General features: G+C 39.1%; 1 protein-coding gene across 5 annotated transcripts; it reads right to left on the bottom strand.

Moving 5' to 3' along the window:
• Nucleotides 1-350: 350 nt before the first annotated feature.
• Nucleotides 351-17114, bottom strand: IKZF5 (IKAROS family zinc finger 5). Of its 5 annotated transcripts, none has more exons than XM_059172926.1 (5): nucleotides 16948-17113; nucleotides 15360-15508; nucleotides 7771-7970; nucleotides 5578-5760; nucleotides 351-4412 (listed from the first exon to the last, which is right to left on the bottom strand). In XM_059172926.1, the coding sequence occupies exons 3-5, from the start codon at nucleotides 7901-7903 to the stop codon at nucleotides 3469-3471; spliced, it is 1260 nt and encodes a 419-aa protein (XP_059028909.1). In that variant the 5' UTR covers nucleotides 7904-7970; nucleotides 15360-15508; nucleotides 16948-17113; the 3' UTR covers nucleotides 351-3468. The 5 variants fall into 5 exon arrangements, with proteins under 5 accessions (XP_059028909.1, XP_059028910.1, XP_059028912.1 ...); XM_059172927.1 differs by having other exon boundaries at nucleotides 7771-7956; XM_059172929.1 differs by lacking the exon at nucleotides 16948-17113 and adding an exon at nucleotides 16685-16931.
• Between the last annotated feature and the right edge of the window lie 90 nt (nucleotides 17115-17204).

The following is a 17204-nucleotide window of genomic DNA, read 5'->3' as shown; positions in this document are numbered from 1 at the left end:
CATGGGTAATTAGGCATCAGACGCAGGCAGGCTTCCTCTGTTCTGTGCCAGAAACCTCAGGGTGGGGCTGGTGGGGACAGGGGTCTTGCTGAATGGATCCTCAGGAAAGCAGAGAGACTAGGAAGGAGACGAGAGGTGGGTACATGGAGCTGTTTTTGTCTTTAATTCATGTGACCGATCTCATGGGTAAGGCATTCTACAGATTCAAACCAATGCAGCCATAAAACCTTTTTCTTTCTTTCTTTCTTTTTTTTTTTTTTTTTTGTTAAATTTATTAACAGTTTACATACTGGAAAATTACTAAAAAAATTGGATCCTAGTTTTCAAAGAAGAAAAATCGAGATCAATAGAAAAGTGTTATTTTTTTTTTTATTCATGTATTACAAAAGCAAAGCTTCATTCACAATAGGAACTACAGACTGGATAGTTATTTCAGCACTGAACCGCTCTCTGGAATCCCTAAACAATATAGTGTTTTGCAACCAAAGTCAAGTTTTATGTTTTGCATACAAAATATGTTCTTTACATCAAAGTACATATTAACAAAAACAAGGTCTAGAAATCATATACCCTCTAAGACTACTTAAGGAAAAAGTCCTTAGCAGGGATTTTTTTTTAAATAATACATCCACTTGATAAATATTTTTGTAGAACTTAAAATGAGGTGATATCTCAACATTTTTAAAGTAATATTCCCTTTGTCAAACGATTCTGCAGATGAATGGCAAACACTTATTTCTAAAATGAAATAGCACTGGAAAATATTCAAAGCAAAAGTCTAGCCTTTACTTGAATTTCAAGAAGTTGTAGCTACATACTATATTAGTAAAATCTGAAATGAAATTATTCCCTGTTAATCTCTTCACAGTTTCTTAAAAAAATATTAGTGGAGATAAATTATCTACCAACTTTAAAAATCTAAACTTATGTTCACTGAACAAAAATACATTTAGTTTCAGAACATTGCCTGTTAACAGCAAAGTACTATAAATAGTTCACGTTCAGCTTTTCCTAGCAGCTCATTTCTATAAAATATCTGATTAAAAATAAAATGGGAGAAATGTATTCAACACTTAATGGAAGATAGTATCATCTTTCCATGTATAAAATTTTAACTCACAGAAAATTTAAATAAAAATCCTAAATCTTTTTAAAAATACAATACTAAAAAAGTTTATAAGGTAGATTTGATTCAAAAACTTTAGTGCATTTAGAATTTATGGTAGCTCTCAAGCATTGACACCTTTGGAATACCAACTGTGCTCTTTTTAAGTCATAAGAAAATTAGAATTATACATTCTAGTTTATAATTATGAAAAAAAGATATTTTCTGTTTAAATTAAAATGTACCTTCAAAACATCTATCTTTAGTTGCCAGAAAAGAAGTGTTTGTCACTATTTGGCCCAGAATATAAATTTAATAAACTGGTTTTAACAAGAGGGTTCTTTCTCTTTTAATGAAAGCCTTCATTTTTCTATCTTGGGGTATTGCTTTTATGTGAAAAATAAAAGTGAGAAGGAAGAAAATAATTACAAAATCTTCCAAATGACAGCAACCTGTTTCTTTCTGGCAATAAATAAATACTAGAGCCAAGTTCCACATTTGGAAATGGTTGCATTCAAGCTGATCTAAGCAATGAGTGATTTAAGCAACGAGAAACTCAACTGTAGATTTAGAAGCCTCAGGCAGAGGAGAGTTTGGACAGACTCCTCACTGCTCTTTGAACAATGCTGTTGAGGTTAGTTTCGACTGGATATTAAACCATGAGAACTCATTTTAATGGCTTTCTAGCATTCGGAAGGGAGGGCAGAAGATCCATTAACTTGGCCCGTGGGGGTTCTGGTGGACGCCTACCATCAACACTTCCCTTTTTCTTTACTATAGAAGAGTGGAGGTCCTGTTTGCTTAATAAATGCTTCATAGTTGGGATATTCTCTTTAAGAAGCCAATTAGCAACACTTTCAAGATTTGAACCAAATTAAAAATGAAACTTTTGCAAAGTACACGGAAACCACAGTTAGTAACAATATATTTTATTGTTTGACCAAGCTCTCTTCAGAGTAAGCTAGTTATTACACAATATAAAAACAATAGCCTCCTATTCAAAATTATTCTAGATTTAGCAAGTCTTATTTTTGTAAACAAATATCACATTTAAATGCATTTTATATCTATTTTCCCCTTTTGTACCCTTTCCTACTAAGGTGACAACTCAGTCTCCATATAGTTTTGTCACTGTCCATGAAAAACGGGCAGAACTGCAGATTAGCATTACAAGCTCAAGTCACAGCAAATATTTTAAATGGCCAATTCTGAAGGGAAAACCAGGATTTGTTTTGGACACGTTTTCATCTTTTTAAGTATTACTTCGCCATCCTATTTGCCCATGTGTTTCTACACCACCTCTTCTTGGAAATTATAGGCAGTAAATGGACAGAAGGCAGGAAACGGAAACTTCAGAGATTTTTTTTCTTTTGAAGGACCGCATTTCCAAGGAATAAGATGGATGACTCCCACTGTACCTCTTTGGTCATCAAAGGAATAGGAGGAATAAGAGATTCTCAGTGTACTTATGAAACTCACCCGACACTAATGACGTCAGAGTGAAGAATTGAAAGGTTCAAATTAAAAGGAAAAAACAAAAAGGCATCTTTAAAGATAATCCTCTGATGTTTCTAGCATTCTCATGTGGTTTTTACAATAAATCAGAATAAAAAGAATCCAATGGAAAACTTGACACATATTTAAATTAGAAATTGCATAAACAGGTATTTTAAGTATTAAACCCATTCCATTTAGGTTTCATTTCTTTTCAGAACTTTTACCTCATATTTTTCTAACTTGAATTTAAAAAGAATGACCTGTTTTGCATTTCCCCTTAAGGAGAAAAAAAAAAAAGGATCTGCTACCCTGACTAGCTCTGTGATCATCAGGTGAAAGGAATGTACTGCGAACATTCCGCAATGTGAACAAAACAGCACATTGACAGAGAACGAGGTTAAGGGCAATTCCTCTACCAAACACTGCAATCAACTGTTCATAACAGACTTTGTTAAGAGACGGTAATTCTACCATGTTGAAATATGGCGGAAATAATATCTAGCTTTGATGTGTATGTTGAATACCAAGTATCAGTAAGCTCAGAAGTGTTTACAGACCGCAAGCATGGGGAATTTAAATGATACCTGTTAGGGTTACGACTGCACTCCAGTTCTCAACCGTCTAAGTGAGAAGAAGAAAACAGACTCCGGTGTGTCTCACTGCTCTAATACATAAATGAGCCTGACCAGGTATTTATAGAAAAAAAAAAATTTGTTTCCACTGTCAAACTTTTCTATAAATATATAGACTTTAAATTAGCAGACACCTTATTAGAACGACCCCCCGCCGAAAAAAAAAAACCAACAAACAAAACTATAAAACACAAAATGGTAAAACCAAGTAAAGCATAATGTGATTAGTTTCAATCAGTGTTGGTTATGCTGTCCCCTTGCAAAATGACAGGCAAAATCATACTTGTTTTTACATTTGCAACCACATATGTTACACTGAAAAGGATTTTCATACCCATGACATCCCATATGAATAGTGTAAAGGATATTGTCGGCAAAGTACATATCACAGTGCTGGCAGTGGTGCAGAAGCTGCGGGTCCTGGACCGGCAGGGTCGGAGCTGGAGTGCTCGGCTGGCTGTTTCCTATGCTGGGGGTACTCGTGTGGGCACTTGGTTCACTGCTCGGACCCGCCACTGGACTGTAGTTCCTCTGACTATGTGACGGCCGAGGTTCAGGGCTTGTGGGAGAGGAGCTCTGTGGGATACTTGCTGACACGGCGGCAACCACTGCTTGGGCAGAGGGCTGCTGCATCAGGAAAGGCTTCTCATCGGGGCAGGGAACTACGTCAGGAGACGCAGGGTTTTGGTTTTCTGGTGGCAAACTAGACAACTGTCCTGCCAGAGTTGAGAGCTGATTTAAAGGGTTGTCAACCATGAGTTCTTGGGGGTCCCTTGGTAGGCCACCAGCTGATGTTGTTTTTGCCATACTTTCATAGGAGTCAGTCTGGATATTTGGGATTTCATGGGTAAAATCGTTAAGGTAGTCTGGCTTCTGAACCACCATGGAAGGTGGACTTAAGTTGATTAATGCTCTTCTGCTATAGCCCAGATTGCTTGTTTTCTTCTGTAAAACTCCCCACATTTTCTTGCTGCTTAAGGAAGACCTAGTACCTTTAATTGGTACCATTTTATGCTTGCGCCTTCGGTGATGGGACAGGTTACTTCGATCACTGCAGCGGAAGGAACATAGTTCACATTTGTATGGTTTTTCTCCTGTATGGGAACGCATATGGGCTTCCAGATGACGCTCGTAAGCAGATGCGAACGGACATAAGTGACATCTATGAGGTTTCTCACCTGTTTAAAAAGAAAAATGGGGGAGAAACTGCAAGAGTAGCTCATTTATGGAAAGCTTTGTGTGCTGCCCATTGGTTAGAAGAAATCTGTCAACTTAAAGCTTAACTTATCAGCAACAACTTGCGATCTATAGATATGTTCTATTAGTCAATACAGTGTAAAAATTGTTATGGTTTCAACTGGCATCTGGGGAAAGGAGAGCAAAACTGACAGTAATATTCCCTCCGTAATAATGACTTTATCAAAGTACATGTCAGTTACATGTTTATGGACACATCTATACATGAACACTTCTTCATACATATCCACACACCAATACCCCTTCCTCCGGAAAAAATACAAAAAACATTTTCTAAAAAGTCCTTCTATTAAACAGAAAGCTCAAAATGGAAATAAGCTTCCCAGTCCAAGTATGAATTATGCTAAGTGTCCCTTCAAAATGGCAGTGCTTCACCTCTATCTTCCTCCCCTCCTCTTCAGTTGCCAAAAGGGACAACTGTGGGTCAGTGCTGTTAGCTGAAAATGGTGCAAATATATAAAATAAATATCTGGAATAGGAGATTTGGTCATTAATGGAACAAGTAAGTACTGACTCCTTACTATGCTCTGTTAGGCTCTGTGGGCACAAACATGGCCCTGACACGAGCCCTGTCCCCAGACGCAGCCTGAGACCCCATGTGGCACAAGGGTGAGACATGGGCCCAGGTCTTGCGCCAGGGGAGGGCAGTAAGGAGGGCTTCTCAGAAGGAGGGAGGGCAAAGGAGCCCTGAGGATTAGCAGTGCAGTCTGCAACTGTGTCAAAGCCTTGTCCCTGGTCAGCAACTGAAACATACTTAGTAAGCATAAAAGTAAAAACATTTTATCACTTCACACTATCTTCAGCCATAACCTGCCCAGCCTAAGAAGCAGACAGATGCTGAGAGATAATGTGAATGGAGAAGAAAGACTGCTAAGGAAGGGGAAGCTCTAGATGGGGCCTTACTTCCCGTTTCTATGTTGTTATGCCATTGTTTGGAAAAAATGGAGTAACTTCCTCATTTATTCATACCCTAAATCAATCTTCAATTTTAAACTATCAGAACTACTTATATGCCATACCAACTTGCCTCCCTTGGCCCCTCTCCTGCTCCCAAAGAAATGCTTTCTCCAGACATTTTGCCGTTACCTGTATGGATTCTAATATGTTCGATAAGCCGGGCTGTTCCTTTGCTGGCATAGTTGCAGTACCGACACTTGAGCTTTCCATCAAAGGTCCTTTCAAACCCGTCTACTAACATTCCTGAGTTTTCATCCAGGGAAACTTCAACAGATGGGTGATCAAGTCCATTTTGATCACCATCTGTTCCAGCTATAAACAAAGTGTAGCAAAAGAAATTATGCATCTCAGAATCAACTCAATTTAGCATTTTAGTCTTGAGTGGTAGAAAATCTTTCATAAATTGATAGTTTATTTAGCACAAAAGCCAAACTCAGAAAATACAGACTTTCCAAACAGAGGTCAATTTCATACAAAAGTAGTAGTATATTCTGTTCAGAACCTTTTATAGGGGGAACTCAAATTACTTACACATAAATTTTATCAGTCTTCAGCATGCTTTTAAAGAAGAGAATAGGGTATTATCCTTATGTGACAGGTCTGGAGAACCCAGGGGAGTAAACAGTAATGGCAAAGCTATACATGTTTAAGACTCTAGCCCGTTCTACAAGGATTAGAATTGGCAGTCACGATAATTTCCCCAAATCCTAACTCAGTTTACTGTTGTCTAAAGCAATTAATCTTGAGTTTTGCCCTGTTTCATTTGTTCTAGATACTGGGATGCATTTAGGATCTTAAAATTTTAACGAGGCACATAAAGGAAGATACTGTATCTGATAGCCTTGAATGTTAGAACTGTAAGAATTTGAAAGCTACAAGATATTCATCTAGTCCTTTACTTTTAATTTAACCCAACTACTTTTTTGTATCTATAAAGAAACTGAAGGGGCAAAGTGCTCGTATCAGGAAATCCAGCATGCAGTGGGGACTACAACCCTGGTCTGTTGAATCCTGGCCCAGGAACCTGTACACTAGAGTGTCGGGAGGGACATTTTTATTCCTACAACTTCTTGGGGGAAACTATTCTACTCCATCCACAGGAAACAGCAGTACCGGTATGAACAAGTCAAGCCCCCTCTTCCACTGCCTGCCCCCGCCCCTCACTAAGAGAAGAGCAGTGATTTTGCTGGTTGGTGCAAATCCAATATCCAAGGGGGCCACTGCACTGGAGGAACAAGGCTCAGCGTCCCCATCTTCGATTTCTCTCCCAACCCAGTGCCTCTCGAAATTCAATGTGTGTATTAATCATGTGGGGAGCTTACTAAAACAGATTCTGATTAGGCGATCTGCAGTGGGGTCTGACAATTTATACTTCTAACGAGCTCCCAGGTAATGCCTAGTCTCTGCTGCTAGTCCCTGGACAACAAGGCCACAGACTATCTACGTCAGGGGGCAGCAAACTCTTCCCATGAGGATAAGATACTAAATACCTTACGCTTTGTGGGGGCATCTGTTCTCTACGAGATCTACTCAGCTCTGCTGTTCTAGCACAAAAACAGCTCTAGAGAATATGCAAACAAGCAAGTGTGGTTCTGTTTCAATAAAACTTGAGGGATGCTGAAGTCTGAATTTCATACTATTTGCATATATTATAGTATTCTTTTGATTTTTTTTTTTCCCCAACCATTTTAAAATGTAGAAATCACTCTTAGTCCTCAGGTCATACAGAAACAATTCGCAGTCCAGATGGGGCCCACGGGCTGTAGTTGTTGACCCCTGAGCTACGTTCAGGAACAGATTCCAGACCGTGTGGTAAGCAAGCCAGACTAAAGTCTATCTGGAGCAGGCTCAAGTGCGTCGCCGCCTTCTCTGTGCGGGTTCTCTGTCTAGAGAAGTAAACTTGGTAAGCCCTTTCTTCATTTAAAGAGAGAAGAAAAAGAAACCCCTATTGTGTCTCTGATCAAATACAGATTTCCCACTGGCCAAATCCTTTGTGTAGGGAAGCTAATGCTGCACCCCCTTTGGGTTCCTTGTGTCTACTGTTAGCTCACAGAACTTAGAAGATGGGGCAGGTATTTAGAATTCCTAACCTTCCGACAAGACTATAATGCCTCTCTAGACCGTGTTAGGCCCGGGGGAAGTTTCATTCTCCCTCAACAAAAATCTGACACGTTTTAAAAGGAAAACAAATTGCCCTATGTCTAAGTGAAACTGGAATGACACACATTAGTGAATAGTGGTCTTCACCACATGGATAACTACATACAAGTATTAATATATTTATGAAAAATGAATTATTTAATAGTATTAAGATGAGTCTACCTCCCTGAAGAGCCTCTGCTTCTTTGTCCCCACTAACTGAGCCAGAAATCATGTTCACATGATGAGTCTGCTGAGTCAGATATTCCTGGAAATCTTTCACAAAGTCCAAAGGCTCTGGTTTCTTTTCACCCATCTTTGCTTTATCCTTTTCTTCTTTTTTCTTTCGAAGTTTACAATTTGTTATGCCTAGGGGAAAAAAACTGAAATAATTTCACACTATTTAGGGAGATCCAGTATGTATCAAAACAACAGTGACAAAAATTAATATGTGCAAGGTATACAAAACAACACAGAAAACAGTACCCGCCATTAAATATCTTATTTTCTTGGTGAACTAGAGAACACATAGAGAAAATTGTGAAAATTTGCTGAATTTAATATTTAAATAAACTGGGACCAAATTCAGTCTTAAGTGGATAGAAAAAAGTTACAAAGACTGAAAAAAAGAGAAAATAAGTTCACAGGAAAGAAAGAGGCACAGCAGCAGGGATTATCAATGAAGGAGACAAAAAAAAAAAAAAAAAAGGTAGCTCGATCAAGGCCAGAGAATTTTCTAGATAGACATGTTACATATCTCCGTTGTCCAATAGAGTTCTGCTTGCCACACACAGCAATAAGCACTTCAAATGTGGCTGATACAAATGATGTGAGTTTTTTATTTTCTTTAACTAATTTAAATGGAAATAGCTACATATGGCTAGTGACTATCATTTCAGACAGCAAAGACTCTCAAATCATAGGGTTCACATGAATGCTCTAGAAATAGGTGCACTAAAACAGGGGCTGGCAACCCTTTTCTGTAAAAAAGGTCAGACAGTAGTATATTAGGTTTTGCCCATTATGAGGTCTCAGTTGCAACTACTCAACTCTGTCATTATAGCTAAATGCAGCCACAAATCACGTGTGAGCAAATTGAGTATGGCTATGTTCCAAAATAAAGCTTTAGAGAAGCAGGCCTTGAGCCAGGATAAGGCTATAGGTCACAGTTTCCTGACCTCTGCCTTGGAAATCCGAACCACCATCTCTACCACCATGCATCATCTTAGTCACTCTGAGAATGAGGGGAAAAATTAAGAAAGAAAACAAAAAATAAATCACTGAACACTACATCAAAAACACGCTATGCTATATGCTGACTAACTGAATATAATAAAAATTTAAAAAAGAAAATTAAAAAAAAAACACAAATTCTAAACTTTATATGCACCCCTATGATTATTGCAAAAAACAAAACAAAACAAAACAAAAAAAACCACAGAAATACCTGATCCTCATGTAGAGGGAAATCTCTGAGGAGATTTTGTGACCACAAACTAAAGTGGACTTCACCTAAGTTTATGGCCCAAATTCAGAAATCAAATAACCAAAAAGTTTCCTAGTAAGAACAAGATAAGAAAATCTAACACCTAGGAGACAAAGGTCTTTATCCCCAATAAAAATTTTTATGCAGGGACGCCTGGGTGGCTCAGTTGGTTGGGCAGCTGCCTTCAGCTCAGGTCGTGATCCCAGCATCATGGGATCGAGTCCCGTGTCGGGCTCCTTGCTCGGCAGGGAGCCTGCTTCTCCCTCTGCCTCTGCCTGCCATTCTGTCTGCCTGTGCTCCCTCTCTCTCCCCCCCCCCTCTCTGATAAATAAATAAAATCTTAAAAAAAAATTAAAAAAAAATTTTATGCAAATGTGTAAGATCTTCTTAAGTATGTCTTCTGCTCATTTTTTCACCTAAACTCCAACTATTAAATAAGTAATTTCTACCTTAAAAAATCCTTATCTTTAAAAGCCAGTAAAATGGAATTTAAGCTAAGAATAGTTACTTGTCAACATATATGCTTAACTTTTTCTCAAAGCACAGCATACACAGAGAAGAGCACATAAAGCTCAACGAGTCATCACAAAGTGAACATACCCATGAAGTCTCACCCACATGGGGAACCAGAAGGCCACCAGTGTCCCAGGGTGTACCCTTCCAGTACTGGTGCCCCAGAGCCTGGCAAGGACTCTGCGACCCTGACTTCTGAAACTGCTATGTCATAGGGCTTGCATATATTCAGCTTTGGGCAATGCAAAATGGCTCTTCAAAGTGCTTATGCCAGTTTACACTCCCGCAAGCACTGAAGAGGAACTCTGTTGTTCCATATCCTCCTCAACATGCAGGTATTTTTTGCCTTTTTCATTTCAGCCATTCCAGGGAGCTCGTGGTGGTATCACATTGGTTTTCATTTCTAGTCCTGATAACTAATGAAACTGTACACTTTTTATGTAAATTAGGCACAGAGATACCTGCTATTTTCATACCCAATGAAATATCTGTTCAAAATATCTTTTGCTCATTTTTTTATTAGGTTTTCTGTCTTTTTCTAGTTACTATGTAGGAGTTCTTTATAATAGTCTGGATATGAGCTCTTTATTGGATACGTATATTTTCAGCGGCTTCTCTCACTCTGGAAGTTGTTAACATAGTCCAATTTACCCATTTCTTTCCTTTACATTTAGGGTTGTATCCTTGCCAACATCTTCCCTGAAGATGTTCTGCAATTTCTCCTAAAAGCTTTACTATTTTTTTTTTACTTTTCATACTTTATCTGGAATTGAGCTTTGTGTATGTATACTATGAGGTAAGAGTTGAAATATACTTTTTTCCAAAGAGAGAGACAACTGTCTAGCAACATGCATTTCATAGACCAGCCTTTCTCTAGACTCTGTTACTACCCTTGTAAATCAGGTGATTGTATTATGTGACCCTATTTCTGGATGCTCTATTCTGTTTCACTGGTCTATTTTTGTCTGTCTTCACACCAATACCACCCAGTCCTAATAATAAAAATCTTAATATCTCAGTCAATTAAGTCCACCAGTTAAGCTTTTCTTCTTTGAGAATGTCTGGACCACTCAGAGTACTTTTCAGCCTGTTTTCCAAAGAAAGAACTGTGGAGTTGAGAAATGAGAGGGCTTCAGTGACGGCACATTTCCCAACTGACCGTAGCTTGACTGATGTTTTAAGACCCAAACTTCTGTTTTTAACTAACTTAACTAGCACTCTACTAGATACAGACTAACCCTTGACTGTGATATGGTGAGTGCTGTTCCTCATAGAGAGAGGCGTACTACACAACAGTGCAGTGACTTATTTCAGGAACTAATGAAGGATATAGGGCTGTTTTTGGTTTCCCTTGTTTACTGGCCCCGGACTGATTTATTTAATTTCTGTATTTCTTGTCTTCCTCTCTCTTCACAGTTAACTTGTTCTTTATTTTGAACATATGTATCCAAATAAGAACGTGCAGGTGACAAAATTATCATTGTTCTTAATGCAACATTTGTGAAAAGTTCTTTTCTACCCTTCTGAGCAGATGTCGAGGGGGATTTAAAAGGCATTATTATTACCACTACCACTTTTCAGTTTTCAGTTGGATGAACAGAGTATTACAGTATTAGCCCAAACTTACTAGCTTGAAGACTCTGAACAGAAGCTTCTCTCAGCTATAGTTTCTTATTTTGTAAACCAGAATAATATTATCACTGGCAGTGCTGCTGTAAGCTTTACAGTATCTATATGTAAACTATCCCCCAACACCTGTAGCATATGACATGTTCTCTGCTATTTTTGCAGCAAAAAATGGTTATACCTCAGGTCAAAACATTCCTCTGTCCCAGATTCAGTATTTTTCCCTTTTTCTATCAATCACCTCATCAACTGAGCATGCTCAGCTCTCCTTTAAATCCATTCTTTGGTTAGAATGAAACGAACATAGTTTACCTTTGTCTCAGTAATCCACAGAGTCCAAACTGCAATCGCCCAAACTCATACTTACTTTACTCTTTTAGGCTCTCTACTTAAATCACTTGCTTTGGTCTGGCTCAACTTTCTTAATTTTAAGGATTACTGTTGGTTTCTGAACAAATTTGTTTCAGTTGCTTTTTCTCATCTTACCTGGCTTATCTGAATTGGTTCTCTCTGCTTTCTAATCAGTGTATTACTATTTGTTCTGTGACTACTGTTGATTCTATTCATTTGTCCTTTAAAATTTGCCCTCTGGTGGCACCTGGTTGGCTCAGTTGTTAAGCCTCTGATTCCACTCGGTAATGATCCCAGGGACCTAAGATCCAGCCTGGTTCTCCCTCTCCCACTCCTTCTCTCTCCCACACTCCCCCTGCTTGTATTCCCCCTCTCACTGTCTCTCTCTCTCTGTCGAATAAATAAATAAAATCTTAAAAAAAAAAAATTGCCCTCTGGTTGAGGGGAAAAAGTGAGCCAGTCAGATTATGAAGAATGATATCTACAATAATCTGTGGTAACACTGTATCTCAATAAAAGGAAAAGGAAAGGACAACAAAACACACACAAGTGGAAAACAATGTAAAATATACACATTAAAAGGTAAGAAATAGGGGTGCCTGGGTTGCTCAGTGGGTTAAGCGGCTGCCTTTAGCTCAGGTCATGATCCCAGGGTTCTGGGACTGAGTCCCACATGGGGCTCCTTGCTCACAAGGAGCATCCTTCTCCCTCTGCCTGGCACTCCCCCTGCTTGTTCTCTCTTTCTCTCCCTGATGAATAAATAAATAAAATCTCTTTTAAAAAGTAAAATAAAGTAAATGAGAATTCTTTTTTCTTTTTAAGATTTTATTTATTTATTGAGAGAGAGAGAGAGAGATCACAAGTAGGCAAAGAGGCAGGCAAAGAGAGAGAGGGGGAAATTGACTCCCCGCTGAGCAGAAAGTCCAATACGGGGCTCGATCCCAGGACCCTGAGATCACAAACTGAGCTGAAGGCAGAGGCTTAACCCACTGAGCCACCCAGGTGCCCCAGTAAATCAGAATTCTTTAAAAAAAGAGAAAAAGGTAAGATATATAGCAGATAGAGTTCTAAAATGAGTTTCAGAAACACAGAAATGTAAACAAAGAGAAATATTTAAAAAAAAAAAATAGCAATCAAGAAATTTCCAAAATTAAAGATTCCTTTCAGATGGAAAAGGATCATAGAGTGCAAAATAGTATATGATACTAAAACAACACTTAGACACATTTGAAATTTTAAAACCTCAAAGAAGACAAAGAGAATATAAAACTTCCTAGAGAAAAAAAGACAGTTTACCCACATAAGAAAAACAATCAGATTGACATCTGAGTGCCAAAGACCACACTAGGGGCAAGAAAATCACAGTAATCATTTATTCAAATTTGGAACATTGAAACTTCCTCAAGCTGATAAAGGATATCTTCCAAAAACCTACACCAATTAATGGAGAAAATTTAGTTGCCTTCCCTTTAGAATCAAGGATAAGACCATATGATTACTATTTCTACAGCTACTCAATATAGTACTAGAGGAAGAGGCCCCCACAATAAAAGGAAAAAAGAAATAAAAAGTATGAGGACCAGTAAGGCCCTATAGATTGTCTGTGTCCTAACTATAAAAGTTATAATTAAGAAAGAAATGCTGATATTTGGGATGTTTCCACTTTGATAGGTTTCAATAAGCAAGATAAATCCTACCAATTCCTGATTAGAAAGCCTAACACTGCTACAGGAGAACATGTGATCGTGCAGAAAAAATGCATGAGATTGCCAGTAAGCAAGCAGAACATGGTATTTTTATACATGCATCTCAAGTTTTAAGAACACAAATGAGCCTAATTACAGAGGATGGCTGGCATATTTTGACAATCTTGGCTATTATCACATTGTCACATTATAAATTTCACTGCATTCTCTGCCATAAATTGTGTGCTGATTTTCAATCATAAGGCATGATGGACTTAAAAAACAAAACAAAACAAAGAATGCCAATGAAAAAGGGAAGATTACATTGTAAAAATGAAAAAAAAATCTCTTCTTAAAGAGTTTTAAAATATACTGATATGGTTTTCAACCTCAGACATTCTGCAATGACTTAAAAATTAAGTGTCACTCCGTTCCTAAGCACTTTTTGCGCTCACTTGACCTTTGTCACATCTCTCTCTCTCAACCCCCCCCTCCTCCCACCGCGAAGGACAGGCCTTTGCCTAAAGTGCATGGAGCCTTTGGTTCAAAATCCTGCTTTGTTCATCTCAAGTCACTATTTCTAAGCGACAGTAAACAGGAAAATAGCAATAACTGTGAAACTACAGAAGACTTCCCAGTATCAAAAGAAAATAAAGGCTTTATAGCCAAGACATCTTCCTGTCTTTAATAAAATAATCATCAGTCTCTGACTGAAAGTTTAATCTAAGAACTCCACAAAACTGAAATCCAAAAATGGCCCCAAGACATGGATAAATTTAAAAACCTTTGCAAACATACCATAAAAATCTACTTTAGGACATCAGCAAACTGTTTTTACTGAAGGTATCTTTTCCATGAGCCATGAATCCAATATCTTGGAGCCAAAAGAAACTTACACAAATTTTAATATGTAAGATCATGTCTTCAGAAAAAGGAACATATTTGAGTTCTCCAATTTATTACAGATTTGGGTGGTGTATTCCTAGCCTGATCTACTTTTTCCACTAACTGATTATCTAATTACATCAACCAGAGAAGAATTATTCCCATACCATATGATTATCATTCCTTATGATATGGCAAACTGTTTGAGTCCTCCCTGTGATTACTCTGAGCTGGGTCTAGTATGGGATTCCAGGAGGTATAGGTACATGTGTGCATAAACTGGGTAGAATGTACCTGAACTATTTTCATGCCAACAGTTTCTCCCAAATTATCCATTCAAGGCTCAAAAATAAGGTTCTTACAAAACAACCAGGTGCTACACACACTAGTGAAGGAAAGAAATATTTAAGAAAATAAGCTTCGAAAAAAAAAAAAGAAGAAAAGAAGCTTCGGTATCCCAGAAGAACATGAAAACCTCTTCACCTTTAAACCACTCACTTAAAACTATTCTCTGACTTTCCTTGGTTTCTGATAAAGGATTTATTTGCATGAAGTCTTCTGATATTAGTTCTTCAGTCTCACATTATAAATAGGAAGTTATTGACACACATAAACACACACCCTCTCAACCAAGAACTAACAAAACAGGCATCATGATGTGAATTGGAAGGCAGCCAAAACTACAAAAGAGCAGTGACATAAGAACCAGATGAATCTCTCTAATCTACCTTCTTCCCAAAGTCTATCTTTTTTAAAAGCTATGGGAGAATTTTGAGAACGTGATTAGGGAATAGAAAGATCTATTTTATTCGCCTACCATTTGGGGGTTACTAACCATAAGGTAGAATACTTAGCAATTAACTTATTGATACAATAGCTTAATTTGGCGGTTAGGTAGGCCTTCATAAATAAAGTGACTACAGTTCAATAGATATGCTTATTTTAATAGCCCAATAATTATAGCTACTGAAAGATTTACTCTGCCATAGAATACACATCAATGAAGAAGCCTGACAAATGAGGACTGATTAGTATAGAGAGTTAACACAGACCTTCAAAGACAATGAGAACACATTTCCTCTGATTATAGAACTGTCCAAAAAAAAAAAAAAAAATTCCTTGAATGCAAAAAGGAACATTATGAAGCTTTGAGAAATCAAAAAACATAACATAAAAGTAAAACATATAGTCAGGAGATATCCAAAACAGGAGCTACACACTCTAACCTTTTCACCCCAAATCAGTTCCTCCTTTTTCTTGCCACTCCAACATTGATGAAATGTAGAGTAATCGAAATTTACTCTGGAGACACACCAAGGGACTCCAAAAGGCCATGGAGAGAATTTCAACTAAAATTGAAAAGCCATACAGAGGTCTGCAAAGAAAAGCACACCACAGATCAAAACCTTTATGAGAAAGTTAATTAGCATCTACAGGTTTAATAAGAAAATAACTTCTGCCAATTTTACCATTACCAGAAAAGAAAACTAATCTAACAGATAATCAAAGAACAAAGCAACAGGTTCCTGTCAACAAAAGCTCCAAAGAATCACCAAAGAAAAACATGCACTATTATGACTCCCCACCGCCTCCGTGGATTTCTAACGATTTCATATTTGGCAAACTCTTAATGTCCTTCTTAAATTTAAGTTATTAATTTCATTTGTGCTCAGTGCTGTACACTTAAAGGGTTAGGCTTGGTACTGCTAGGCAATGCACTAGCCTTGCAGGAAAACATTCATGGGAAAGGGTTAAAAAGAAAACCTCCAGGCACCCCCAGCAAGGGAACATTTGATTCTCATCCTTATTATGGTCTCTATCACAGCCTCAAACACAGGGTTTTCTGGGAAACAGTTTGAACCCGGAGGGGCAAAAAAATACCAAACATCTCAATTCCCTGTTACGATTTCCCAATGATAAACTTTATCTGTGAAGGCACCTCATCAATTAAAATTAAATGGAATTTTAATACCATTAATCCAGACGTTTAAAATTTTGTTCTAAATAAGTTTTGTTTCTTCTAACCTGAATTTCCTTAGGTCTCACAATTTAAAGTGCCTTTATTTCTTCTCCCGCTTGTCTCTCTTCATTAGGGTTCTGAACAGCACATTAAGGGGACACTAAATGGGCCACGTGGTTGGTAGTGGTAGCTGGAACCGGTTTAACTTCGATTCAAATTCAGTTAGAAGAGCACTTCATAGGTGCACGGCTTGGCTACCTGCACTACAGTTTACTGACAAACTTAAACCTGTATGAACCCGAAGAGGTCTTTGCTGCAAAGCCCTCCCCAAACCTCACATCTCCGCAGAATTAGAGGGCACAAACAGTAGAAACTAACCCAAGCTGGACCACTAGGTAACAGACAAGAGGTTTTAAAAGTCCTCCCAAGGAACAGCCCAGGACTGGCGTCTGGGCAGCATCCTCATCAGAACTCGGAGCACCCAGGAGACCCGCGCCTCCGCTGAGCCCCAGGAGGTGGGACCCGGTGAAGACGCAAACCTCGGGGCGACCCCCACACGACCACCTGTCAGAGCGAGAAGCAGGTCCCTACCCAGGAGTCTCCAGCCCCTGCCCACAGGAGCTGCTCCCTCGGGGCTCCCAGAACCGAAGGACCACACATTCCGCACTCGGGCCAGGAACGTCCCGGGTCGTGACCCTGCCCACCGACCGACCACGCCCAACCCTCGGCTGAGACTGACTCCTGGGTGGGGTCAGCCGGCCCGCCGCGAACCCGGCTCTCGCCTGCAGCCGCTTCTCCTTAACCGTCCTGCTCAGCTGTGTCGCCGCCGTCCGAGCCGGAAGCCTGCTACTTACCACCTGACCACAGCACCGAGTAACTCCCACTGCCTTGTTTAACGCCGCTGCCGTCGCCACCGCCGCCGCCGCCGCCGCTGTCTTCGTCACCGTCGCAGCCGCTGCCGCCGCCATGTTTGTTGTGTCTCCGATTCTCTTCCCGCCCCACTGCCCTGTCCAAGTCTCGCGTGAACAGTGCGCAGGGCAAAGGCGAAGAGGGGACCTGTATGTCTCTCTTGGAGTTCCGTAGGCGCGAGGGGGCGGGGCCAGATAGGTGT

The sequence above is a fragment of the Mustela lutreola genome, chromosome 4, assembly GCF_030435805.1.
Source record: "Mustela lutreola isolate mMusLut2 chromosome 4, mMusLut2.pri, whole genome shotgun sequence".
In the NCBI taxonomy this organism is placed as follows: Eukaryota; Metazoa; Chordata; class Mammalia; order Carnivora; family Mustelidae; genus Mustela; species Mustela lutreola.
Note: the sequence above shows the minus strand (reverse complement) of the source record. Positions and strands in the feature narration are given on the sequence as shown.